The 26057-nt window shown below is 49.0% G+C and overlaps 1 protein-coding gene across 1 annotated transcript in view; it reads right to left on the minus strand.

Annotated features, from left to right (window-relative positions):
- The window catches only part of Clpb (caseinolytic mitochondrial matrix peptidase chaperone subunit B), a 123303-nt gene that overhangs the window by 2873 nt on the left and 94373 nt on the right, over positions 1-26057 (minus strand). Inside the window, exons 7-11 of the mRNA XM_052156744.1 lie at positions 20607-20721; positions 11415-11492; positions 10336-10391; positions 5840-5884; positions 5352-5513 (exon numbers count right to left, since the gene is read on the minus strand). Coding sequence (XP_052012704.1) covers positions 5352-5513; positions 5840-5884; positions 10336-10391; positions 11415-11492; positions 20607-20721 — 456 coding nt within the window. The remainder of the gene's footprint in view (positions 1-5351; positions 5514-5839; positions 5885-10335; positions 10392-11414; positions 11493-20606; positions 20722-26057) is intronic.

Genomic DNA, 26057 nt, shown 5'->3' on the forward strand with positions numbered 1-26057 from the left:
TCGACCACGCTGGCCACACACAAAGATTAACTTGCTTCTGCCTCCAAAGTGCTGGGATTCAAGGCTTATACCACTATGCCCAGGTTTTTCTTTTCTTTTCTTGATCTATAGTCTTATACCATGCGGGTGTGGGTGGCTGCAGAGGTAAAAGGACGGTACAGCGCCTCTGGAGGTGGAGGAAGAGGTGGCTGTAAGACACGGCTGCTAGGCTTGAACTGTAAGACGCTCTTTAACCACTGAGGCATCATCTCTCCAGCTTGCCCCCCACCCCCTATCTATCTTAGCTACCTATCTACCTGCGCACCTATTTACTTCCTGAGACAGGGTCTCATGTAGGACAGCCTGGCTTCATACTTATTGTGTAACTCTTGAACTTCAGATGCCCCTGCCTCTGCTTCCTTAGTGCTGGGACTATAGGTGTGTGCCACTACACCCAGTCTATCTATCTCTGGAGCCATTCTTCATCCTGGCAAAGAGGGGTGGATGGCAAGGTTCCTTCTTTAAACACTTGAGGATGTTTTCTTGGAACACTGAGTTCTTTCCCGAAGCGACTCTGAGGAAGCATCCCTCCTGGAGACAGGTATATATCAGAATAGGAAAGGGATGGCAGGAACACCAGAGTAAGTACAGGCCTAGGGGTACATCCCTGGGCATATCCAAGACTCGGGGTCATCTGTGTCCAACAATGGACAGATGTGACAGTGCTGAGCAGGGTCTCATTGAGAGGAATCAATGGACTGGAAGGTGCACACAGGCTGGTCACCTGTCACCACACTCTGTCACCACAGTGCATCCTCCATCCATCTCCAGAATGGACCATCCCTGGGTAGAGGCCAGGCTGCTCAGTGTCTGAGCCAGTGTCTGGCCTAGGTCTCCAGCACTCACTTGCCGACTGCTTGGATCTTTGTAATCACAGAGAACTCAAGCTCAGAGACTAGCTGCATGTTCATAATCTTACAGCTAGAATACAGGTCAACAGAGACAACCTGACCCCAGAGCTACGCCTTGCCCTCTGCACCAGGCTAGAGAGCATCCCAGGGTACCTCGTTACACCTGGCTTTTCTTCTAGGCCAATTTTAACTTGTATCCTTTATCCTTTCCTCCTAACCAGAGAAGGAGTGACGGAGAGGGAGAGAACCCCTGCCTGGGGTTGTCTGAGGTAAGTCAGAGCTAGGGAACATGACCCTGGGGACAGATCACTGAACCATGGTGGGCTCCTGCCCCAGTTTAAGCCTGTCACCATGCTTATGTAAAACTTATGTTCCCCTTGTCTGATGCCAGGCTCAGTCAGGGCTAGTCGTTGCCTCTAAAGTCATGTGCTGACAAGAATCTGAGTGCTAGGCATGGTCTCTAGGCTTCTTTTGATTCGCTCTTGTCCTAGGCCTCCAAGAAAGCATTGATTCTAAGGGAGCGTGGCCCTCCACATCTTGGAGTTGGTCACCCTGTGGTCCCTGGGTTAGGGTGGGAAAAGGGAAGAAGACTCAGCTCTTAAGCTGTTAGCTGCCCCCTCCCCCCTCCTCTCCCCTCAGCTCTTTGCTTTGCTAACTGGCTCCAACACAGCCAAATCAGAGGGGGGACAGCTTGAACTTGGGGTCAAGTCTGGGTGCTCATATGACATGACCCACACATGTGCACAAGGCACTTTGTGTGTTCCATACTGGCCTTCTGAGCTAATTCCTGAGGTTCATGCATTGCTGTCCTGGACATAGCAATAACACACCAGCAGCAATTTCAGCATGAGAGACCAAAGTTCTATTCATCACTGGGCCTGGGAACAGTCCAACATGGGCCAAGGGAGCAGGTGTGCTACACAGCTGATCCCAAGGGGACTTTAAACACTCACATCTCAGTTTTCTTGGATGATTAAGATGTATCCCAAAGGCAGAACTGTCCTTGTTGGTTAACCTAGCTGGGGTGCAAATCTCACCCTAGGCTTCTGAGCTCCATCAGCCCTGCCAGTGCTTAAGACTAGAATCTTGTGAGTCTTTGACAGGAAGAAGAGGGGTAGTGCCCGAGGGACTTTTCCTGGGACTTCTATGTTGGGCTATAGGCCTTTGCTGGACATGGTACTTGATTTTCTCCATGCAGGGCTGGGAGGTCAGGCCTGGCAGAGCCCAAGGACCTCTGTCACCCCAAACTGTGGATCATGTGCCCTTATAACCACTGCATTTGTTACTTTCCCAGCACAGCGCCTTCCTTCCTCAGGGGCCCTGTCCTCTCAGCTCATCAGTAATACACAGGGCGTGCCCCTTTCTGCCTTGTACAATGCTTCAAGAATAAACACATGAGCTGCCCTCTGCGGACTGCCTGTCACTGTGGTGACTCCTCCTTGAACCTTTGATCCACGCTAGGCTCGCAGGCTAATCCCTCACCGCTTCCAGGCCACAGAATCCTGCTTAGATTGACAGGGGCATTCCTTTGGAGGCTTCTGTTAGCCTTTGTGCTGAAGGAATCATGAATTGTGACTCTTTGGTCAGACTATTCTAACTATTCCTGTGGAGCATCTCTGGGCTGGTCCACAGACATCACATCCTCAGCAGTGCCCCGGGAGAGGGGAGGTCACTGTCCTCCTGTCCACATCTGCCGCTGGCCTGCAGAGCTCCAACCTCTGCCACTTACTTACTCAGGCTAGGCGCTGCCTCATGGTGGCAATACCTCTCCTCAAAGATGTCTAGGGTTCATGAAAGTTGCTTTGGACCATGCTGCTGCAGCTACAGATGGAGTCTTCAGTTGATTCCTCACTGGGTCTCCTCCTGTTAGGGCCCTCTTTTGTACATCTGCCTTCAGGGTCTTTGTAAAGTGAAAATCTGTCACTGTAGCTTAAAGGTCTTTCAAATATTCCTTATCCCCTGTAAGATAAATCTGTAAATCTATATTCTTTTCCTGCTTTAAATATTATTTGGTGTGTGTCACCAAGAATGGAACCAGGATCCCAGCATGCTCTGAGCCCTCTCCTTAGCTGTCTCATTGGCCATCTCGTGTGTACTCCTGAACGGCAGCTCTGTAAAGAGCTGTAGACTCTGGAGCTGGGGTGTGCAAGCGTTCTTCTTCCAGCCGTGTCTGCCTCATAAGCACATGGCGGGCAGTGCACACCTTTAAACCCAGCACTGTGGAGACAGAAGCAGGTGGGTTTCGGAGTTTGAGGCTAGCCTGGTCTACATGGAGTTCCAGGACAATCAGAACTCTGTCTCAAAAATCAAAACAAAGAGGTAAAATAAGACTTTGCAGTTAGTCAACCCAGTATCTTCCAGCTTGGGCTTGAGGCCTGGCTGGAGTGCGCCAGTCCAGAGTCCATCCTCTACAATCACGTATGCTTAAATCTGACTGAGTAAGCTCAGACTGCGGCTTTCCTCAGTGGGATCAAGAGCGTTACAGACGAGCAGACTGGGCTGTATGCTGCAGGAAGGAATGAGCATCGCTTCCTAAAGGTCTTCAGGAGAACTGTGGCAGGACCGGGGAGACTGGCTTTAATGGGAGGCATTAGCGTGCTCCAGTGGACAGGCTGTCAGCAGCCGCCTTGCTTCTCTTGGGGCCAAGGAGGCCACCATAGGAATCTGTAGGAGGGTCAGAAGCCAGCTCGCCTCCCTATGCGGGGCTCACCCTTGAGTGCTTCCTTGCAGACTGTATGCTTTGGAATGGCCTCTAGTTTAAAGACCTTTACTTTACTCTGAGGATGGGATAGATTGATAGATGTGCCTTTCTTAGAATGGTGTATGGTAGCACACAAGTGCAAAATCTCCAGTTCTTTTCTTTAATTATGTTCTTTTTTTAAATATAGATTTATTTATCTTATTTATATGAGTACACTGTATCTGTCTTCAGACACACCAGAAGAGGGCATCAGATCCCATTACAGATGGTCGTGAGCCACCATGTGGTTGCTGGGAATTGAACTCAGGACCTCTAGAAGAGCAGTCAGTGCTCTTAACTGCTGAGCCATCTCTCCAGCCCCCCAGATCTCCAGTTCTCATCCCTCACCTGCTTCCTAGCTAGGTAGGGATGGATTGGTCCACAGCCAGACACTTGCACCTCACCGAGAGGCCCCGAGTGCGAGGCTCAGAACATGATTGAATGGGAGCTCTGGAGGACAGGCCTTTTCTTCTGCAAGCCAGCTAACTGGGAAGGTGGCAGCTAACTGGGGAAAAGGCAAAAACCACTGGGCCTGCTTGGAAGGCTTGCAGCTGGTCCGGACATTTGGATCCTGTGACTTGGTGTCTACATTTCTATTTGCTCTGAGAGCCTCTCCCAATGCCCCATGTGACATGGGAAGCAAAGCAAATCCTTAATTTCCCTAAACTGGAGGAGATGAAGACAGAAGCGGCCCACCCCACTGGCACACGGCGCTAGCTGGTGCAGCTCTCAGAGAAGTGGGCTTCAGCTCCACTCAACCCTCAGTCGTCAATTCTTCTGGCAGGGCAGTGACCCAGACCAGGTAGAGGCTATCCTCTGTTTGAGGCCAAGTGCCACTCAGGGACCACATGTAGCCACACTCAAATCCTGTGTTTTACACTAAAATTCTGCAGCTATGCGGCTATCATTTATACCTTCTCTGAACTTTGGCATTTCCTTTGTAAAAAATGAGCTAACTTCTTCCTGACTATCACAGTAACCAGCAATGATGTCTGTTCAATTTTTTATTTGATGAGCATTGGTATTTTCCCTGCATGTATGTCAGACCTTGGAGTTGCTGGCATGTGGGTGCTGGGAATTGGACCTGGTATTCTAGAAGAGCAGCCAGTGCCCTTAACTGCTGAGCCATCTCTCTAGGGCCTTCTGTTAAATCTTTACTAGAGGAAGATATTAAATGGACAGAGAAAAGCAAGTTCTCATTTGTAGCCCACCTTGACCAGTGGAGGGACTGCCCAATTTGTCAAGAGACAGGCATTATGAACCCCAGTTATACCATTACATCAGTAATGATGTGGTTTCCACTTAAAATGAGTCCGCCCAGAGCAGTAGTGCTTACAGTTAAGGGCACTGGCTGCCTGTCCAGAGGACCTAGGTTTGATTTCCAGCACCCTCATGGCAGTTACTGTCTATAACTCCAGCCCTGGGGGATCTGATGGCCTCTTCTGGTCTCCATGGGCACCACACACGGTACACAGACAGACACACATGCAGGCCAAACACCTGCATGAAGGACATCAAATGGTATGTCCTTCTTTGTCACTGAGGCCTTTGATGTCTAGAGATGGGCTCGCTAAGGTCAAAAGCCAGTTAGGAGTTGGGCTAGAACTAAATTCCTGTCTCCCTGTCTGCTGCCCCGCTGCCCCTCTAGACAGGCCTATGAAGCCATGAAGTCTAGCTGCTTTCCTTTCAAGTGCCTCTCCTATGTCCCCGCCTGCTCTTACCTCATCAAACAGCTGCAGCATGATGGTAAGCACATCTGGATGGGCCTTGTCCACCTCATCAAAGAGCACTACTGCATTTGGGCACTGTTTCAGTTTCTTGGTCAGCTGGCCACCCTCTTCATGGCCGATGTAGCCTGGTGGAGAACCGATAAACTTGGCTACCTGGTGGAAGGCAATAAAATGTTAGAAATGTCTTTTTATGTTTTCAGCCTACAATATGGGGCCAGTGTGGGAAGATGGCTGCATATAGTTATTAAGAGGGCCAGTCTCATCAGGGATAGCCAGGAATCCATCTATCTATCTGATAGCAGATGGATCAATTTCTTTAGAAATGTTGTGCAGAACACATCATTGTGACTCTATTGTGCATCTACACCCCGTCTCTGTCCCTAGGACAGATTCCAGGGCTGCTGAAGAATTATTGGAATCATCCCAAGTAGTGATCATTTCAGACCCTCTGAGACACACTTCCCCAAAGACTATCTCACCTCATGTCGCTCCTGAAACTCAGACATGTCGAGCCGGATGAAGCCCTGAATGGAAATAAGGTTTGTCAGTGTGAGACAGGAGGCAAGGGACGGGCCCAGGCCAGACCCCTCAACTCCCCTAGGCCTTCAGATATGCCACATTCTCAAAGCGCACATTTTCCTAGTCTTGCCTTCTTCTCTCACCCACTTCCCCACAGGATACTTTTATTTTCTACCTTAATAAGGCCAAATCACATCTCTGCCTTTATAAATACAATTCAGGATGTCCCTTCCCCCAGGCAGCTTCTACAGGTCTTGTTACTACATTATCTATAGCTCCCACCCCAGCCCTCATTCCATGTATGCCTAGCACCGAAGCCCTTGTCCTCAAGAAGTGTCAGCAGACAGGCATGGCCAAGGTCAGCACGACCAGTAGAGATGGCAAGGACATGAAGGGTGGGTCTCCACAGTGCTCCTCAACTTTGCAAGACTATAGCAGGCATAGGTCCCCTTGATTTTTCTTTATGGCTAGCTCACAGCTATTATTTTACATTTTTCTTAAAAGGCATCTATGAAAGAAGGCCTGTAGGTCTTCTTTCTCTCCCATGGTCATGCGGATGATTTCCCAGAAAGCCCCTTGGGGAGAAGGCCAGTTAGTGCCAGGGAAAGAGGAACTAGAGTATGTGATTTAACACAGGGAGAGAAGCCCTTCCCCGTCATGGGTTCCTGAAGGATGAGGACATCATGACTGTAAACAAAGGTCTGCGTCTCTCTCCTTACTGAACTCTGGGAGAATGCATAGGCACTGCTGCTCCCAATAGGTGAGGATGACATGGCACAAGACACTCAGAGAGAGGTGCCCACAGCTGTAGTCTAGACAGGCTACATTTCAGGCAGCACTCAATGAAGGGGACTGTGTTGTCTGCCTTGTCATTGCACAGGCACAACTGGAAGGATGAGCTTAGGCCGGGAGCCAGGTGATAGAACCCAGTCTTCCACTGACTGTGTGTGTGGCTTTAGCCCTCAAGCTGGTAGCCCTCAACCCTGTGCAACACCAGGTTCTTGGTCTGAAGAAAGACCTAAGCCAATAGGTGGAAAGACATTTGGAAGGCTGTTATTGAGGCTATATGTGGGCAAGGGTGCACTCTCAGTGGGCATAAGTAACACCTCCTGAGAGTCTCTCAGCAGCTCATCCAGAGAAGGTTCTGGAAAGGATCAGGACAACTGTGAGAAAGCTCAGAGTGCTAACCAGAGGTATCAAAAACCTAGAAGAGTCATAGACACATGTCTGATAACAGCTGATATGTGCCTTGCTTACTACATGCCTAGCAGGCTCTGTGGAAGCTATTAAATGGCTTTGAGTACATCCTGTGGTAAGCAGGAGATGAAGAAACAAATCACAGACTGCAGTATCTTGTCCAAGGCTTTGCTGTTAAGTTTTTGGTCATGACAAGTACTGCCCTTCATTTCCCTGTCAATAGTTAGGCTCTCAGTAGTCTTCATTTGAAAAGTTCAGAGGTTTGTGCTCACAAGGGACTGTCAAAGGACCCAGAGGGTATAGAGTGGTGCTTTCTTTTTTTTTCCTTTTTTCTTTTTTGAGACAGGGTTTCTCTGTGTAGCCCTGGATGTCCTGGAACTCACTCTGTAGACCAGGCTGGCCTCGAACTCAGAAATCCGCCTGCCTCTGCCTCCCAGAGTGCTGGGATTACAGGCGTGGGCCACCACCGCCTGGCTTGAGTGGTGCTTTCTTATGACAAGTTTTTGGGCTTGATTTTCTTGGTTGGAATCTTTTTGGTTTCATGTGACTTTAACTTGGTTATATACAAAGAGAAAACAGAAACTATGGTCACATCCAACATGTCCTGAGTGTGCATTTTGGGTAATATGTAATACTAGGAGGAATGAAGTTTATCATTTTATACCACTGTCTTAGTAATCCAATGGGAGAGCAGCATTATATAACCTACTACTTAGAAAATGGATGAAAACAGAGTCCCAGTCAATTCCACACCAGAGACTCAAATAATTGCTTTTAACTTGTCACCATAGAGCCACTAAAACTTGAAAGTCTTTTGGGCTCCAGTACCTGGCCTTATGATGATATCACAGAACAAAAGGTTCTTTCTCAAGGATTACTAAGTCTGATGAGGGTCTGCAAGGCTGTCCAGTTGGGAGAAATGATACAGAAGCTGAGGGAAGAAAAAACAATAAGCCCACAAATGATCTGGTAAGAAACTGTGCAGCTATTGATAATGCCCTGGGAGGCAGTAAGCATTAGTGTCTCTTCGCAACCAGTGAAACAAGGGTCAGAGAGGCAGAGCACAACCAGCCCTGACTCCCAGGCCAGTGCTCAGTTTACCTTATGGGCCCCCTTGGGAGGCCCGGGAAGAAAGTTCCCACCTGTGATGAGCCTCTGTGACACTGGACTCACACCTAACACTTTCTGTACTTTACTGACAACTGGAGATGTCAGGAACCCTGGCTGTCAGCTTACAGTCCACGGCTCTCTTGGATTTTGATGGCATGCTTCAAACATGAGTGCCCCATGCGAGGCAATGCCCATGTAAACATGCTCTGTAATGGCTGGCCCAGGGGTGGACCCATAGGGGGTGTTAGAGAAGAATCACATATGAGTCAGTAAGTAAGTGTTTTCTGGGGGCCAGTTATGCCTTTCATCTTCCTCTATGAAACAGACAAGTCAACATGTTTCTAATCTCAACCCTCGAGCAGCTGAGAATAATGGTACTGAGAGGAAAGTGGAAGGCTAGACTCTGGGCTCACACCTCCTCCTAACAGATGACCCTGGGCAAGCCTCCTGCTCTCTAGGGCTTCAGCTCTCTCAACTAAACAGCAGATGAAGTCAGCACTGTTTCTCACAGGATCAAGGGAGAGCATAGAGCAGGTGAGTATTGCTGGGACAGGCTAAGGAGAGAGAGACGGTGTCTATGACAGTGTAGGAGCCTGAGTAAGCTACTGCTCACCACAGCGTCAGGAGAGGCACTGGAGAGCTCTTCTCTGAGGCAAGAAAGCTGTTTTTGTGGGAAAGGGCCTACCTTAGAGCCAGGAGAAAACAGACCTGGAACTTGAGTCAAGGGTCCATAGCTCTTGAGCTTGGTGCCCCACAGTGCACTGCCAAACGGCAGATCCAGGAAGGAGACGGAGCTACTTGCCTTGTGGGGGAGGTGTGTACTGATCTCCATCCCACCCTTGAGACACCCTGTGGTGGTGGGGGTTTCTGTCCCCATTTAGATGTTCCAACTAAAAGGATCCGCATCAACAGCCTTTCTATAGCAGCGAGTCAGCTGATACTCTCCCCCCACACCCAGTGTGTATGAAGACATAGTAAGACAGCATGGATAAGGAGATTATAATTTGTAATTAAATATTAACCTTTCTGACAGTATTAAAATTAAACCACTCAGAATTCTTCATTCCTAATCAGGTGGTTCCTGCCCGTAACTGCATCTTTCCTAATAGTCTTGCTAGTTTATGGCCCTTTCCAGAGTGCTAATTGTTTCAATCGCTGCCAACCTGATGAATTGTCTAAAGCCGCTCTTTCGTTGGAGCACATTAGCATGCCACACACTTCTTGCCTGCTTGCCTGCCTGTCTAGTGGGTCTGCAGTGGATCTGGTAGAGATTGCACACAGCTGGCAGAACTGTTTTCTGCCAGTTGCTCCACAGAAGGGCTCACACAACCTGGGCTACTTTGTTTCTATGGGTTCAAGGATCCTAGGGAGGTGGCAAGGGGACAGGAGGCTATAAGCGACAGCAGTTCAAGGCTCTGCTCCTGGGGTATTTAGCTGGCAAGGCCTAAGCAGCCCATCTTTGCCTCTCAGGGTGGGGTGTGGGGAAGGGGGGAGGTGGCCATGAAACCAGGCACACAAACCTGAGTCTTAGGCAATCTCCAGGGACAAGTGGGGGAACTTAGCCTTAATGATGGGAAGCTACTTAGCTTTAACTGAGTATTTTGTAGTGTCACCTAGGACTGCTTTCTCAAAAGCATCTCCTGTCATCCAAGGCCTTTAAAACCAGGTGTGGATAAGCACAGCTGGGAGACACCAAGGCTCTGGGCTCTGGTCAGAAGCAGAGTGGAGCCTAGCTGAGGGCCCATGCTCATGGAGAAGCAGCAGACCCCATTGCTTCTCCAGGAGCCTCCGGGTCTTTGCAGCACAGCCCTACCAGTCTGGGATACCTAGCCAGCCTGAGCTGCTGCAGAGAGACCTCAGTAAACACTGTATTAGCTGTGAGTGCATCCAGCAAGACACCTGGCGAGGTGCTCAGCAGTGTGTGGATGAATCTCATCTAGTTCTTCCAAGAGCCCTGATTCAGGCAGGCAAAGATGATCATTGCTATTTCAGCTGAAGAAACTGAGGCATGAAAAAGTTAATTTTTTGAGCCATCTCTGGCTAGAGCAGAGGCCCAGCTTTTTGACTGTCTGCCGCTTAGGTTTTAGGACAAGCATGAACAGCAAGGTGTCCCTGGGCATTAGACTAGACCTTGGTCCTAATTCCTTACCTTTTTGGCATCTTTGTGCATATACTTGGCTGTCTGCTTGGCCAGCTCGGTTTTCCCTAGGAAGAAGGTAGACAAGTTGGGTCAGAACCAGTTGACAATCTTTAGAATAAGAGTACACTAGGGATGCTTATGGTGATGCCCATCTTTGATTCCAGCTACTGGGAGGCAGAGGCAGGAGGAATTACATAGTGAGTTCCAGGACAGCCAGGACTATGTAAAGAGATCTTGTCTCAAAATAATTAGTACAACACTAGGCTGCATGGGCGCTGACGAGTACTCCTTTATGGACACTGAGGTCCAGACACTCTCCTGAGGTGAAGCTGAAACAACAATCACAGTGCCCTTCCAGGTTCCCTGTGATGAAGCCAAGGACATCCTCTGTGGTAGCACTCTAGAGTGGAGGCAGGCAATAGGACTTGTGACCCACTCCTCCTTTGAAGTTTAGCACACACTTCATCTCTTCTAGGAGTACCTCAACCTCCTGCTTCATGCCCACATCCCTCTTAAACTCTCAAGGCCCTGGAATCTCAGGCCAAGAAAAGGCTGGAAGACAACAGAGCTACTGGCTCCACAGATCTTGTGACAAGGAGGACAACCCCACAGTGGCAGTTTGTTGGAAGCACCATCTGGGATGATGGGAAAGCTACTATGTGGTACCCAGAGCTTCATGGTGAGGTCCACAACGGTGATGGGAGGGAAGGAGGTAGTGGCTATATCATGAAAGATTTCTCAAGACTGTGGAGGAGGGAGGGAGGGAGGGAGGGAGAGGTGGAGGACACCTCAGATGACACAGCCCAGTGGACTAAAAAGGTATCCATGACCCTTACTGCAATCAGTTCTGCTGTGCCCTGTGCACAGGAGTTTTCCTGAGTCTCCCAAAGGTAGGCTGCCCTGAGCACGGCTGGTGTGCCAGGCAGTGAAGTGGTTCACATCCCCAGAGGTGAGCCTACGAGATACACAGGGGTAACAAGGGACACGACTAAGAAGCCCAGGTCTTCTTTCTTGGTGACTGTGATCTAGGGCAGCTGTTTCATGCTTCTCTAGCTCTGCTTCCCCGTGGCTGGTCTGCCCATGATTACCTATTCCAGATGATCCCAAGAAGAGGAAGACGAGAGGGTGCTCCTCGTCGTACCAGCCATTCTCCTTCCTGCGGATCGCTGCGGCCAAACACACAACACGGGACGGGGGAGACAGATAAATCAATGACACAAAAGGCAGGATAATTATCACTAAGTATACAATATGTTTTACTGCTCTGCGCCCACTCAAAGTCCTCACTACCATTAGTGCTGCCTAATCTGATTAGCTGGCAAGGCCCCTAGAGACACCTAATCAGGTTAGCATGGATTTGGAAAGCTGCCCAGAGCAGATTTCGGATAAAGTTTTCCAGGATGAGCACTCAGCGTTGCCAGGGAAACCAAAAGGCGGGTGGATGGTGAATGGAGGTGAGGGGGTGGGGGATTGGTGAAGGAGAATCTGAGAGGAACGTTAACTCTCGCTGGTCACCCCTCTACTCACCTGGAAAACTAGTACAGAATGATTCGTGATACCCAGGGACCCAGGGAGGTGTAAGACTTGGGCTCTTTCTCATTTGGGAAACCAAGGTCTGTTCTGATGTATGGTTTAAAAAGTAAAATAGAGCCATAAGCATTTCGTGGAAGCCAATCAAGGGCAGTGTACAGCCTGGGGTCTATCTCCTCTATAGCTTCTGGAACACTGGAGGTGAGGAGAGAGACTGCTCTGTACTGGGTTTCTTGAGCTCTTCTTCAAGATGAAGCAAGTGGTCAAGGGCTTGCATGAAGGTTAGGAAACCCAGGCTCAGCTACAGAGTGGATGAGGCAGAATCATGAGCAGAGTCACGTACTGGACACCCTGGATACTAGGTATAACTGGAAGTCACCAACAATGTATTTAAGACCCACAGAAACACTGAAGGGAAAGGATTTGTAACCCCATCATCTGGAACGGGAAACAGGAACAGATAAAGAGACTTGTTAAGTCATATAGTTGGTAGATGGTATGTAAGAGTTGCTTCTTTCCCAAAACTTGTCTTTATAAAACACAAAACAAGTAAACAAACAAACCCCCCAAACCAAACGACCAGCCCCACCCCCATACAGCCACTTTAAGAAGTGAGTGCCAATTTGGGTGGCACTAATGGAAACAGTGGTTAGGAGCAGGAAGAGGACAGAGCACTGTGCAATGTCAGGGTCTGTCTGCAGATGGAACAGTGTGTCTGGTCTGGTCCCCAGAGTGTCACAGGACAGTGAGAAAAGGATATATGTCAGAGGACAAGGCCTGTAAATGTGCTTAGTGGAGAAGGAGTCAACAGTCTTAGGTACTGCCTGCCAATCTGGAGGAGGCAAAAGCTCCTAAACGTTATGCACTTGGGCTTCAAAGCAGCCACAGGGCTGATGACAGATCACAGGACTGTCAGGATCTGGAGAGGTGGCAGGCCCAAAGTGGTGGGGAGAACTAACATAAGGGATAGGTAGGGCAGGCTGAGTCTGGGCTGCCCCACACCTGCCTTCTTCCTCACCTTTTAGAAACAGATGGAAACAGTGCAAGCTCCGGAGCAGCCCAGCCCCTGTGCTGCCAGTAGCTGCTCCTGAGAAGAGCTTGGGAAGTGGGGATTCTCTCCTGGGCTGGAACCTGGATTTTCTCTAACTAGCTGCGGTTCTAACTGGTTAGCAGGGGTACTCAGAGACCTCAGGGGCCTGAACACAGGGGTAAAGGAGGAAACGCCAAGCCTGTCTGCAACAGAAACAAGGAGTTAGGGGCGAGAGTGTTTGGGAACAGGTTCAGGCAGTAAATTGGCAAAAGGTAAGACTCGGTGATTGCTATGTGTAAACAAGCATGTATGTGCACAGGCAGGGCTAACAGGCTCAGCTGAGAAGTGCCATATTCCTCTAAAGTTGGCAGAGATGAAACTCTATGTTGAGAACAAGGGAAGCCTGAAGCAGGCTTAGGCTTTGTATATCTGCAAAGGCAGAAGGACCCAGCATCACTCAGACAGGGGGAGTGGCCCCTCACGCAGGGTATCGTGTTTGTGAGGCTCTGCTCTTAGCTGTTCTTTTGGGGTAGTGTCCTAGCCCACTGAGGGCTGCACATAGCTTGGCTGTGCAGCACAAAAAACACCATGGAGAATGTGGAATTGAATTACGCCTGGGGCCATCTTTCCCCTTCCTTTCTAATAATGCACCTGGGAAAGAGCTCTTTATAATGCCAGGCAGACTCCACTGCACAGCTGTCCCTGGTCAATTCTGCCAGACCCAGGGCCGGAGTCTGGGGTGGGCCTGCTCTGGGGTCCCTGTGAAACAGGCGAAATGCCAACCATTAAACAATTATAACTCTGGATATTTCTAATAATATCTGAAGAGAAAAACGGCCAAGCAGATGGAGTCCGACAGAATGAAAAATGAAGGCAGCTAGGAAAAACTGGGGAAGGTGAGCCCCAGGGTGTGTGTGGCTGGTCAGAGCTGAGGACTGAGGCTGGGGAGCCTGGAGAGTCCTGTCAGTCTAGGGTAAAGGTTAGGCCAGATGGAGACCGGAGGGGCCCGCATGCATGTGGCTGTAAGTGCTGCTGCTACTGTGGCTCAGCAGTGTGCAACTTCCTCCCCTAGCACTTTATAAAGAGTCTGTATCCGGAATGTCACACTGCCTCATGGTGGTATGAGGCAAGATGGGAGGGAACGTGATTCCTGTTTTTTTTATTTATTTTTTATTTATTTATTTATTTATTTATTTATTTATTTATTTATTTTTAAGATTTATTTTATTTATATGAGTACATTGTAGCTGTCTTCAGACACACCAGAAGAGGGCATCGAATCCTATTATAGATGGTTGTGAGCCACCATGTGGTTGCTGGGAATTGAACTCAGGACCTTTGGAAGAGCAGTCACTGCTCTTAACTGCTGAGCCACCTCTCCAGCCCGATTCCTGTTTTATAAATGAGAATATGTACGTAGACATTAGGAAACCTGCTCAGGTCCACATGAACAGTCAGAAGAGCAGGGCTTTGACTCCACTGTGGGTGACCCCTGAGCCTACACTGTGTCAGGAGCAGAGCAAAGGAGGCAGCTCTGGAAGCCCTAACCCTGTCCTCACTACTGTTTTTGGCTCTCCCAGTGCCAGAGGCCTTCTGCAAGTGCAGCTCAGCACCTCGCCCCCAGACCCCAGCTCTGCAAGTTCCACTAGGCTCTCCTGCTCCCACGCTCTGCACTAGTGCTCATCTTCCAGTCCCTCACCAGATGCTTTCTCTTGGCCACATCTGTTACTGTGAGACCACTGGGGAGAAAAGCTCTGTAGCAAGTCTTCATGCTCAATTCCATCATAATGCCCCTAGCCTATCAGGTCTCTGGTTACGTATTCATTTATAGAGCAGTGTGGTGCAGATGATGTGTTAGGAGGAGCTTGTTTGGTGTCTTGTCTTCTACCCCTTCCTCATTGATTAAGTAAAATACCTATTCCTTTTTAGTCTTGGTTTCTTCCCTTCTAAAATGTACAGAGGTTCATAGACTGTCGGCTCCCCATGGAGACAGGGCAAGGTTTAGGGTAAAAGTAATGGAAATCACCGTGGCAGGAATAATGGCAGTCAGTGTTCTTCCATATTTTATATTTTTAAAAATTTTTAATTTATTTTTTATGTTTTTCAAGACAGGGTTTCTTGGAGAGCCCAGGCTGGCAGAACTCAGAAATCTGCTTGCCTCTGTCACCTGAGTGCTAGAATTAAAGGTGTGAGCCACCATTACCTGGTTCAGTGTCAGCTTTTTAAATATCTCCTTCACCAATGTAATAATGCCAAGTAGTATATAATGTCCATGTTTTATACAGGAGGAAACTTGGAACTAGTCAAGGGAAATCAATAAAGGGGTTTCTTCTACCTGTGCCCTTATATGGGGTAGGGGGCAGCAGGTACTGGGTACTCTAATTCCTTACGGATCCCTGAGGCTAGCCTCTCACAGGTTTGCTGAGTAACATTCTTAGTATTTTTTTAAAGTGAAATACTACATTATTATTATTTTTTTAAATCTTAAGAAATTATTATATGTAGTTTTTTTTTTACCACTTTTAAAAATTTATTTGGAACATTAAACATGATAGAAGTAAAACAAAACAAAACAAAACAAACCTCTTATGAAATCCTCTATGAAAGGAAATTGTGATGAGTTCCTGATTAGACAGAAACCATTCTATCTCCAAGGGAGAATACGCAGTGTAACTGTGGCTTCATAGAATGAACTGGGTAGTGTTCCTTCTAATTCTTGGTATTTTGGGGACTGCAAAAAAGCAGGGTGATTTTTTATCCCCTTTTACAGAGGACAGTGTGTCTGGAAGAGACTCAGTGTTGCAGGTTGTTTCTGCCCTGGGGAAGGCTCCTCGCCTCCCCTGAGCCCCTAGGGAACCGTCAGCACCTCTTCTGCAGACTCGCTCTTGCCATGCACTTTGCATGCACCTCTGATGTAAGACTGAGGGCTCTGCATGGGATAGATGTGCGGGGAGTGTGGCAGAACATTTGTACCTGGGTGCTTGGAGCACAGGTGCAACAAGGCATTCCGGGAAGGCTCTGGTATGTGAAAAAGCAAAGAGGGCAAAGAACTGCCTACTTTTACCCCAGAGCTGTGCTTCTACCCAGTGGAGCTCAGGGCAGCCTGGGCTCACACTTCTTGATAAGTTCTATTATTTTAAAATGTATTTTTATTTATGTGTGTATGCCATGTATGCAGGTAGGACAGACAAGGGTGCCAGACCCTTGAAGCTGGAGTTATAGGCAGTGTGAGCCAGCCAATGTGGGTACCAAGATCTGAACTCAGGTCCTCTGGAAGAGTCCATGCTCTTAACTGCTGAGTTATCTGTCCATAGCCCCTCTTGGTAAGTTCTAATGGTCTCGTGTGAGGGGATTTTCAAAATAACCTAGTAATCTGGACACACAAGTATTCAATGCTGTGGCATCTCCAGGGGAACCAGGCATTTGGAGCAATGCTTGAGGTTGAGAGTCACGCTTGTGTTAACTAGTACTATCAAATGGGCTCTTGTAGCCAGGTAGTGGCGGCGAACACCTTTAATCTCAGCACTCTGGAGGCAAAGACAGGTGGATCTCTGTGATATCAAGGACCAGGTTTACAAGAGTGACTTATAGGACAGTCAGGGCTATAGAGAGAAACCCTGTTTTGAACCCCCCCCCCCAAAAAAAAACCCAAAACCAAAACCAACCAACAAAAACACCTAAACAACACACCTAAACAAACAAACAAACAAACAAACAAACAAACTAACTAAAATAAAAGCTGAAAGAAAAGGGCTGTCTTCATTTACCTCTGTACAGCTTAACTCAACCTTTGTACAGCCTGTGGCCCAACCCTAGGAAACAGTTAACACAGGTAGATCCTGATCTCTGAGAGAAAATCACAGAAACGCAGAAGGTATCAAAGCACTCATGTAATGAAAGGTGTTCACAAGAAGCCCAGGGAATGGGCCCTGAGAACGGGAAGATATTCTGGGAAGGGAACGTGGGCAGGCCCTGCTGTGAAGGATAGAGCTGTGTGTGTGAGGCAGGACAGGGGAGTCAGAGAATCTGCTGGGACTTTGGGGAATGTCTGTGAGGCCCACGTCCTTACACAGACACAGTTCTGAAGAGGCCAGGTATGTGCAGGCTGACCTATTGCCCACCCAGGAGATCAAAGGTGAAGGAATATGATGTAATTAATGACCCCACTAGAGTTCCCTTTCCAGTATGCTGTGACCTATCAGAGGACAAGTGGCTATAGCACCTAAGTGAATTTTATAAACTGCTTCAGTGGGGATAACACAAACATGTCCGGCTTCTCACAAGGAACCAAGTCCATTGCTCCTGAACTGGGTAAGGCAGTTAGGGCTGGGCTGGAACCTTGTTACAGGAAGGCCTGAAGAACTATAGGCTGAGAGGGCAGCAGTGGCAGACTACATGGGACAGTGAGGGCAGGCTGCTGTGGTTGGTGTGAGTGTAGCAAGCAGGGGCAGCGATACAGGCAGACAGCCACAGCAAGTCCTTTATGCCATGTTGGGACAAGGACCACTCATAGGCTTCAACAAGGGAATGATGATAAATTTGTGTTTTCTTTTCTCTTTTTAAAGATTTATTTACATGCACTGGTGTTTTGCCTGTATGTCTGTGTGAGGGTGTCAGAGCCTCTCAAACTGGAGTTACAGACAGTTGTGAGCTGCCAAGTAGGTGCCAGGAATTGAACTAGGAACCTCTGGAAGAGCAGCCAGTGCTCTCAAACACTGAGCTATCTCTTCAGCCCTAAATTTGTGTTTTCGAAAGATCACTCTGCCCCAGCAGGAACACTAAGGGAAGGAAAGAAGACCACTGCATGGCCAGTGTCAGGATGTGACAGGGTCTAGAATCACCTAGGTGACAAGCCTCTGGCCATGCCTGTGTGAGGGATCATCTAGACTAGCTTAACTGTAGTGGGGAGACCCACCTCTCCTGTGGGCAGCACCATTTCATGGGCAAGGGTCCCAGACTCAATAAAAGGAGGAGTGAGCTACCACCAGCATTAACTACTCTCTGTTGCTAAGTGCCTGAAGGTCCTGTCACCAAGATCCCTGCTATTAGGGACTGTATTCTTGAACTATGAGCCCAAATGAAACATTTCTTCTTAATGTTTGCTTCTTGTAAGATATTTTATCGCAGCAGTGAGGTAAGTAAATAATGTACAGGAAAAGGAAGAGGCCAGGCTTGAGAACCATCAAGGAGAATGACAGAACTTGATACTTGAACTGTACAGGGGTGAAAAGGAAGGACGGCAGAGCCTAGGAAATGTACGCTTCTGTCTAGGAGTCCGGTGACTGGAGGCCTAGTTCTGAGCATGCTAACAGACAGCCTTTCCGAGGTGAGTGGGACTTGTACTTAGCTCCCAGCAAGTCTGACAGCTAGGACTGACATCTTTCATCACTTGACCAAGACCAGCTCTGGGTTCTGGAAGGAGAAACTCACTTCCCGCAACTCACTTCTTGTGATGTGTAGGCTAGCCTGGTGGGTCATGTGACCCGGACTGACAAGAGCGGCCATGGAGGTCTGGTTTGTGGGCTGGTGCTTTAGCTCCTCCATTTGTAAGGCAGTAACTGTGCGCCATCCTTGCTAGAAGCCCCGCAGCTGGGGATCACACTGATAAATTCACTGTATTACTTTGCACAAATCAATATCCCAGCACTTACCAGGGGCTGATGTGACCGAAATTGGTTTCAGCCAATTCGTGAGGGTAATAAATGGCCATTTATCAAATCAATTCATTCTGTAGCACTTCTCCGGCTGCCCATCCTCATGGTACCCATGGGGTGCCAGGTTCTGTCCCCCTCTAGGTAGTCCCTAACACACATGCAACACTAGTTTGGAGAATCCAGAGAAGCCTGACCTAGCCTCTAGACATGGCCCACCCTCCTATGCCTGCTGGGGTTCTAGGGTGCCGAGGTTCTAGGCATTGCTTGCTTACCACAAGTTCAGACCCAGAGAGTGCCTCTCGCTTTGACTAGGCCACTAGTTGCTCATTCCTTCTTTTGGGGATCCAGAAGCTTTTGGGAGCTGGTCACAGGAATGACCACAGTGCAGGACATTCTCAGTGTGATCCCAGCTGCAGGGCTCCTCAGCAAGGCAGAGACACAGCAAGTGAAAGCAAAACAAAGGCACAGCCCTGGACTACGTGGACCCCAAAGGCACTGTTTTGTGCAGGGTCACCAGAGCCTTGACAGGGCCAGTCTTTCTACAATGGGGCAAGGTGTGGGACTTCTGGTAGCCAGGTTACCACAGACCTAATGCAGAGTTCAGAAGACAGAAGAGGGGCTTTGAGGGAAGGGAGCTCCCAGGATGCTCATTCTGACAGTTCTTGGAGGCAGAGAGCAGATCACCCAGTCTGAGACATTTGCAAGGATGGGATGACACTAAGCCAGGCATCAGAGGTCAGCTCAGTGCAGTGGAAGAGGCAAGCTGGGATTGGGTGCCCAGCTACAGGTGACACACAATGGCTCTGGGATTGGCATCAAAAGTACAGGGTCCAACCTAAGACAACATTTTGAGGATAGGGACTAGGTCGTGTGTTGTGTGGCAGATAGGAAAACAAGGGCTTCCGAGTCATGGGGGTTGATGGGGGACCTGGGTATAAAGGCAAGGCAAGTGTGCCAAAGAAGCTGGGCGCACAGGGAATGTAAAACACTGGCTTCTGGGCTTGAGGGGCTGCTGAGAAGTGGAGGTTGGAGGTTAGGAGAAGCCTACTAAGAAACTGAGTTGCTGTGAGGGCAGCTGCAGTCCAGTCCAAGTGGCTATGAGACTCCAACAAGCAGGATGTTGTGTTAGGCCTTCAACTGGGACTCCCACCTCGTAGGTGGCAGCGGAGGCAGATGTATATAACTAGACTCCAGCAGCATCCACGTGCGGACCAGGCCCTAGGTTCCACTCATGTGCTGAAAGTCAGGTCCCTGGTGAGGGCTCATGAGCTCATGCTACAAGAGGATGATGGAGACAAGACAGCCTGGTGAGGAGCATGTAATGGGATGAGAGGCTTAGGGTCTAGAGGGAGCAGTCAGACGGACTGGCAAAGACAGTGTGAAACTCTGAGTGGCAGAAGCCCAAAGGGCCTTTTAAAAACATAAGAGGTTCTGATTCCACAGGTGTAAATGGAAGGCTAAAAGTGTGGCCACTGGCCCAGAGAACATCCTTGGAGCCACACTTGTCTCACAACTGCTTCCTGCCTCAATCACCATGCAACAGGTTCGAGTTGTACAACAAGGTGAGGCCTCTGCCTTCAGTGGCACCCACTGTACACATCTGTTGAAAGAGAGCTGTGCTTGGCAGGGGGCTGCAGGGTAGCAATAAGTTCTTCTCCAGTGGGAAAGAAGGCGTTTCTTGGGATGTTTTCTGTAAAATCCAGCCATTCAGCTACTGGCAAACCATGCTCAAAGTTTGGGAGTGAGCGCTGGGCTGAAACTGAAGCTCTGCTCTAGCTCAGCTCCCCTCCTCCGAGCCTCAGATGTCCCCCTTTAAACTGGGAGGTGAGGGGTAGTGGACCAGAAGAAGAGCACTGTGGTATTCGATGGTGCCCATTTCACAGCACTACAAGGACTAATGACCTAAAGAGCTTAAGACAACAGAGGCCCCGTGTTCACAGGCAGAATTCAGCAAGTGCTAGCTTGGAATACAGAGTGCATCTCTCTGGCTTTGGGGCAGCAAGATGTGCACCTCATGACAGCAGCTGCCCCTTTCCTACCTGACTAGCACTGAGGACGGGACTCACCAGCACCAACGGTGGCGATGGCACTCTCCTGGCCAATGATGTGCTCCTTCAGTCGCTGCTCGAGTGGGAAGCGGCGTCGCTCCTCTGCCTCACGCTTCCTTTGCTTCTCCATGTACTGAGGGAAAAAGAACAGTTCAGGACACTGGCCTCAGCAGGGCCTTGGGTTAATGTTTCTCAGTGGAGTAGAAAGTCTATGTCGGTGCTCCAAGGGTCCTGCTCTGCCTTATGACCACTGGAGAACTATTTCAGGAGGAGCATGTGTGGCAGGGTCTCACGATAGACAGTTCTTGGGCAGAACTAGTTACTGTCCTCAGGACTTGAGAGTGTTAAGTGCTTACTGTATCTTCACTAAAAACAGTACTAGAAAGGAGTTTGGGGGCCGGGCGGTGGTGGCGCACACCTTTAATCCCAGCACATGGGAGGCAGAGGCAGGTGGATTTCTGAGTCAGAAGCCAGCCTGGTCTACAGAGTGAGTTCCAGGACAGCCAGGGCTACACAGAGAAACCCTGTCTCGACAAACCAAACCAAACCAAACCAAACCAAACCAAACCAAACCAAACCAAACCAAACCAAACCAAACCAAACCAAACCAAAAAAGAAGAAGAAGAAAAGAAAAGAGTTTGCTAAATGTCTGAGAGCTCATCCGGACTGCAGAGTGCTTCCTCTGGGCAAGCTCTAGCTGTTTCTGGCATGGACTCTGGCCCAGCAGCAGCATCTGGTATATGTAAAAATATGGACACAAAAAGGAGAGAATTAACAGCTAGACAGGGTGGTGTAGATGTACAGAAAGGGGAAGATACACAAATACAGACTGCTTGGGTGGGCCTTTCCAGGACACAGGAGACCGTAAGAAAATGGAGGACAGGGGACTAGGTAGTCGGGGCTGAGGATGCTAGCCTGGTGGGGAAATATCCGCTGAGGCAAGAGCAGGCAGATCCTAAACTGAGAGCAGATGCCAGGTCTTCAGGTGGCTTTTCTCCCCAGACCACAGTAACGTGGCGTCTTTCTTGGAAGAGAGCTGCTAAGGTAAAGGCCCTGTCACAAAAGTTGTGTTTGCAGATTGTTCTTGAGGGCAGAGTGGATGAAAAATACCTGCTGCTTGGGTAGTGTTTTCCTGTTATAGTAGTGACCTTGACAGAAGTTAAAAAAAATAAATAGCAAACAATCCAATTTTGGCTGTTGCTATCAGTCTGTAACTGAAAGCTCCCATCAGTCCTCGGTTTCATATGGAGCAATAATTCGGCGCCGATCCCAGTGGAGTGACGCTTGCCGGCTGGAATCCAGAGTGTCACTGTGCAGCTCCCTCAGGCGCCACATCCATCACCTGGCTCTGCCAACTCCAGCCATACATCTGCCTCTTCCTCCTCCCTGTCCACAGCCCATTCAGCACTCAGGCCCACTGGGCTGGAAGGTGCTGATGACAAGTCTCTCTCTGTCTGTCTCTGTCTCCCTCTTTCACACACACACACACACTCATACACACTCACTGGGAATGGTGCCAACTTGTTGGACAGACCTTGAAGGAAACTGAAGCTGAAGCTGGCTTGCCAGGATTTGCCGGGCATGTTTTCAGACTGCTGTATGCCAGGCACTGTCCTCAGCCTCCATGTCTCAATGTTTAGAGTCCCCTCCCATCTGAAGTTGGGCTCTTCTGGCTCATAGTGAACAATTATATGGCAGAATGAACAAGCTTCTCTGTAGACAGATAGGAACTCCAATGACCTCATCCATTTAAGAGCTAGAGACTGAGGTAGTCAGAACTCCCAGGACCTTTGTTCCCTCCCCACAACATGGAGATAGTGCTTAAACCCACCCTCTAGGATGCTTGAGGAGGAAATGAGGGAAGCACTTGGGGAGCCTGGCATGCAGGAAATGTAGGTTGGTAGTAGGTGGCAGTCAGGTGACTCGGATGTCTTCCCTGCCCCTGAGAAGGGCTGGGCAGTCTCTTGTCCTTTCCCTTTCCTCCCGGGAGTGGCAACCGAGCCTAGGGTCCTTGCTCATGCTGGGCAAGCACTTTAACCCTGAGCTATGTCAGCCCCTGGGTAAATACTACTTCCCATTATGTGGATGTCTGTGAGTTCAAGGCTAGCCTGGTCTACAGAGTGAGTTCCAGGACAGTCAGGGCTACAGAGGAAAACTCTGTACCAAAACAAACAAACAAACAAACAAACAAACAAACAAACAAACAAACACACACACACACATCAACTACTTCCTTTATTCCATTTGGTATTCAATTGGCTAATGTTTTGGGGTGGGTGGGTGGGAGGGATGAGGTAAAGTACAGGACTCTTTTTATTAACTCGACCACAGGCAGAGATCCATAGACTAAAATAAGAGGTGCTTTAACTTGAGAGCCAGGAACCAAGTCCACTTGGATGCCTACTGCCCTGGAAGCACCTCCTAAGGTGTCCTCTCTTGGTACCTCAGTCTGCAGGTGCTGCCTCCACAGGGTCCATTTTCTGGAGACACCGTGACTACTTGAGGCAGTCTTCTCTGGCTACCAGTTTTCCTTACATGGCATGGAATTCTGTCTCTGTAATGTTTCCATCTCTGGGGCCTCAGAGCACACACCTGTCCTCTTGTGCCAGGTAAAGTCTAATGAGACTTAGTATTCCGCTGTGTGGTATGAGGTATGACCATTGTGGTTCCCCCAGAAAACATTTCTTCTTCCTGTACCTCTTCTTCGGGGGTCAAGATTCTGTATTGTTTAGAAGTCCCATTAATTTCTCGGACAAAGGGAAAGAGTTCTAATTACTCTCAAGTAAGCTCTGGGGAAGAGTCTGAATGAACTGGCTGGATTTGGGGAGCTTCGTGATGGTGCTGGAAAGGTTCCATTAGAACTAATCATAGAGCACAGCCAGATCCTCCCAAGTCTCAAGCCTCAAATAGTTATTTATTCAGGAAAAAATCTCTGAAAGGGTATCAGATTCCGTCCGTAAAAATGTACAGGAGGGCTGGTAAGATGGCTCACCAGTTAAAGTGCTTGCTTGTGTTGTAGATCTTAGAACCTGATTTCAACTCCCAAATCCTATAGTTGGGGAGAGCACAGACTTCTGAAAGTTGTTCTTTGACTTCCACACACATGTGCATCATGGAATGCATATGTATCATACACACACTGAGAACATTGCATCATATTGGATATTAAATCAGGTCAAATGTAGTTTCTGTTGTTTTGCCAGGGTATAGAAGAAATCATCTTTTTAGTTTGTAGTGTAAAACTACTAGGGATTGACCACTGGGTCTTTTCTATACTAGGTATGAGTCACTTTTTAAAGGCAGCTGTCCTGAGCCCCAGCCTTGTGGAAAGTTAGCCAGTAGGAAAAACCAAACCAAAACTGGAGAAGGAAAACATTTGCTTTGTATTTGCTCAACCTGGGGGAGAGGAGGGGCTCAGAAGCGCTTCATGTGGCTGCTGGGCTTGGTTCTTGGAAGGCACGTGGGGAAAGGCTGCAGAACTGAGGTCAAGACTCTGCTTTAGTGGGGTTCCACTTATCTTGAAGACATGGCAGGGAACAGAGGCAGAGGGCTGGACTGAGAGGTCCTGTGAAGGGGCTGCCAGGAGAAAGGTGTGGGGAGTGACCGTCCTCTTAATAAAAGCCTGGAACAATTAACTTGAGATGCTCTCACCTGGGGCTGGCAGAAGCCAGCCCCCATGCTGCATGTTGGCCGGCTGACGGCAGCTCCTGGTTTCCATCAGTCTTGATTTAAGATGGCACTCCTTCTGACGCTGAGTGCATTTACAGGAAGGGCTGAAAGGCCTGGCTAAGCCGGCCTCACTCGGAGACTAGCAGCCAGCAGGGGGGCTTTGGGCAGAAGGTGTGTGACAAGCATCTTGACTACTGGGCACGCCTTAGGTGACAGGTATGACAATGAAGTTGGTAAGGAGAGAGTCACTGTGGTGCTGGTGGTAGGTGGGCAGAAAAAGTCACTGAGCAAGAGTGCAGTTGTGAGGTGGAGAGGAACAGAAAGGTCAAGCCAAGTTTGCAAACTCTCTCGTACCCTCAGGTGTGCCTTCTATTTCTGACTCCTAAGTCAGCCTGACCTTAAGTCCTGGTCAGCCGTCTGACTCCCTGAAATGTGTTGATGGGAAGAACTATGTAGAAAGGCCAACGAAGGAGAGCAGCGGTAGCTGAGGTAGGAGACTGGGGTAGGAGTGACGACAGCACAAGAATCCTGGGCATCCAACTCAAAGAAATGACCTTACTGAAGCACCCCACCCCACATATGCATGTCGCAGATGTGCACCTTGGTCTTCATGCAGGTGCCCCAACAACTGGAACGGGGTGGGGGGTGCTGACCTCGACTCTGTTGCCTGCCTGTGGAGCCTGCTCCCCTAACTGGGCTGTCTTGTCTGGCCTCAGTGGGAGAGGATGTACCTAGTCCTGCAGTGACTTTGAGGTGCCAGAGTGGGCTGGTTCCCAGGAGGGACTTCCCCATTCTCAGAGGTGAAGGGGAGATGCCGTGTGAGGGGGGACTGGAAGATGTGGGGGCTGCAATCTAGATGTAAAGTGAATAAATAAATTAACAGAAATAAAAAAGAGCTATGGATGCTGAGCTAATGGAACTATGGGGTGAGAGAGGTAGGAATGGGCTTAAAAGCTTCTTGAACTAGCCCATAAACTATAATCTACCTGAAGAGGACTGGCCACAGGGCACCTTCCAGAATCCATTCCCCACCTTTCCAGTCCCCTCCTCTATTTGTGCTAGAGCCGCACACAACTTTAATTCCAACACTCAGGAGGCAGAGGCAGGTGGATGGATCTCTGTGAATTTGAGGCTAGCCTGGTCTACAAACAGAGTTCCAGGACAGCCAGGGCTGTTACACAGAAAAACCCTGTCTCAAAAAACCAAGCATGACATCTCACACCTCCCTGTGTCAACCCAGAGGCCCCCTGTCCCTAGATGGGACTGGGCCCTTTGCAGGCTCCAGAGCCATCCTGCCAGGGGTGGTTTCAACCGCTACCAACACAGACCTGGCTTAAATTTACTTATGTGATTTGACCTTGTCATGTATGTGCAAATGGCTGGGTTGATTCAGAGACAGGACCAGAGAGAAAGTTAAGATGGGAAGCAAGAGACTAGGGAAGAGCTGGATGCTCTCAGATTCAGGACACATGATGCTGACAATCCCGTGATTCCTGATCTTGTATTCTTTGGATAAGGTAACTGCCAGGTCTTCCCACAGCCACTCTCCCCTTTGTAATCATTATTTTTAGGGAAAGACTTTGACACTGTGAAGTAAGTATCCTGTCACTTTGCAAACTTTAGTCTCTGGTTTGGGCACTGATGAGTCTTGTCTGACTCGAGGTCAGTGATTTGATCGTCACAGTTCTATGAAGGTTGACCATGTCACTGTCTTGGGGAGACAAGTGAATCCAAGCCAGGCCATCTGGTGGCAGAGAAGAGAAGAGAGAGAGAGAGAGAGAGAGAGAGAGAGAGAGAGAA

Source organism: Apodemus sylvaticus, chromosome 1 (genome assembly GCF_947179515.1).
Source record: "Apodemus sylvaticus chromosome 1, mApoSyl1.1, whole genome shotgun sequence".
Lineage (NCBI taxonomy): Eukaryota > Metazoa > Chordata > Mammalia > Rodentia > Muridae > Apodemus > Apodemus sylvaticus.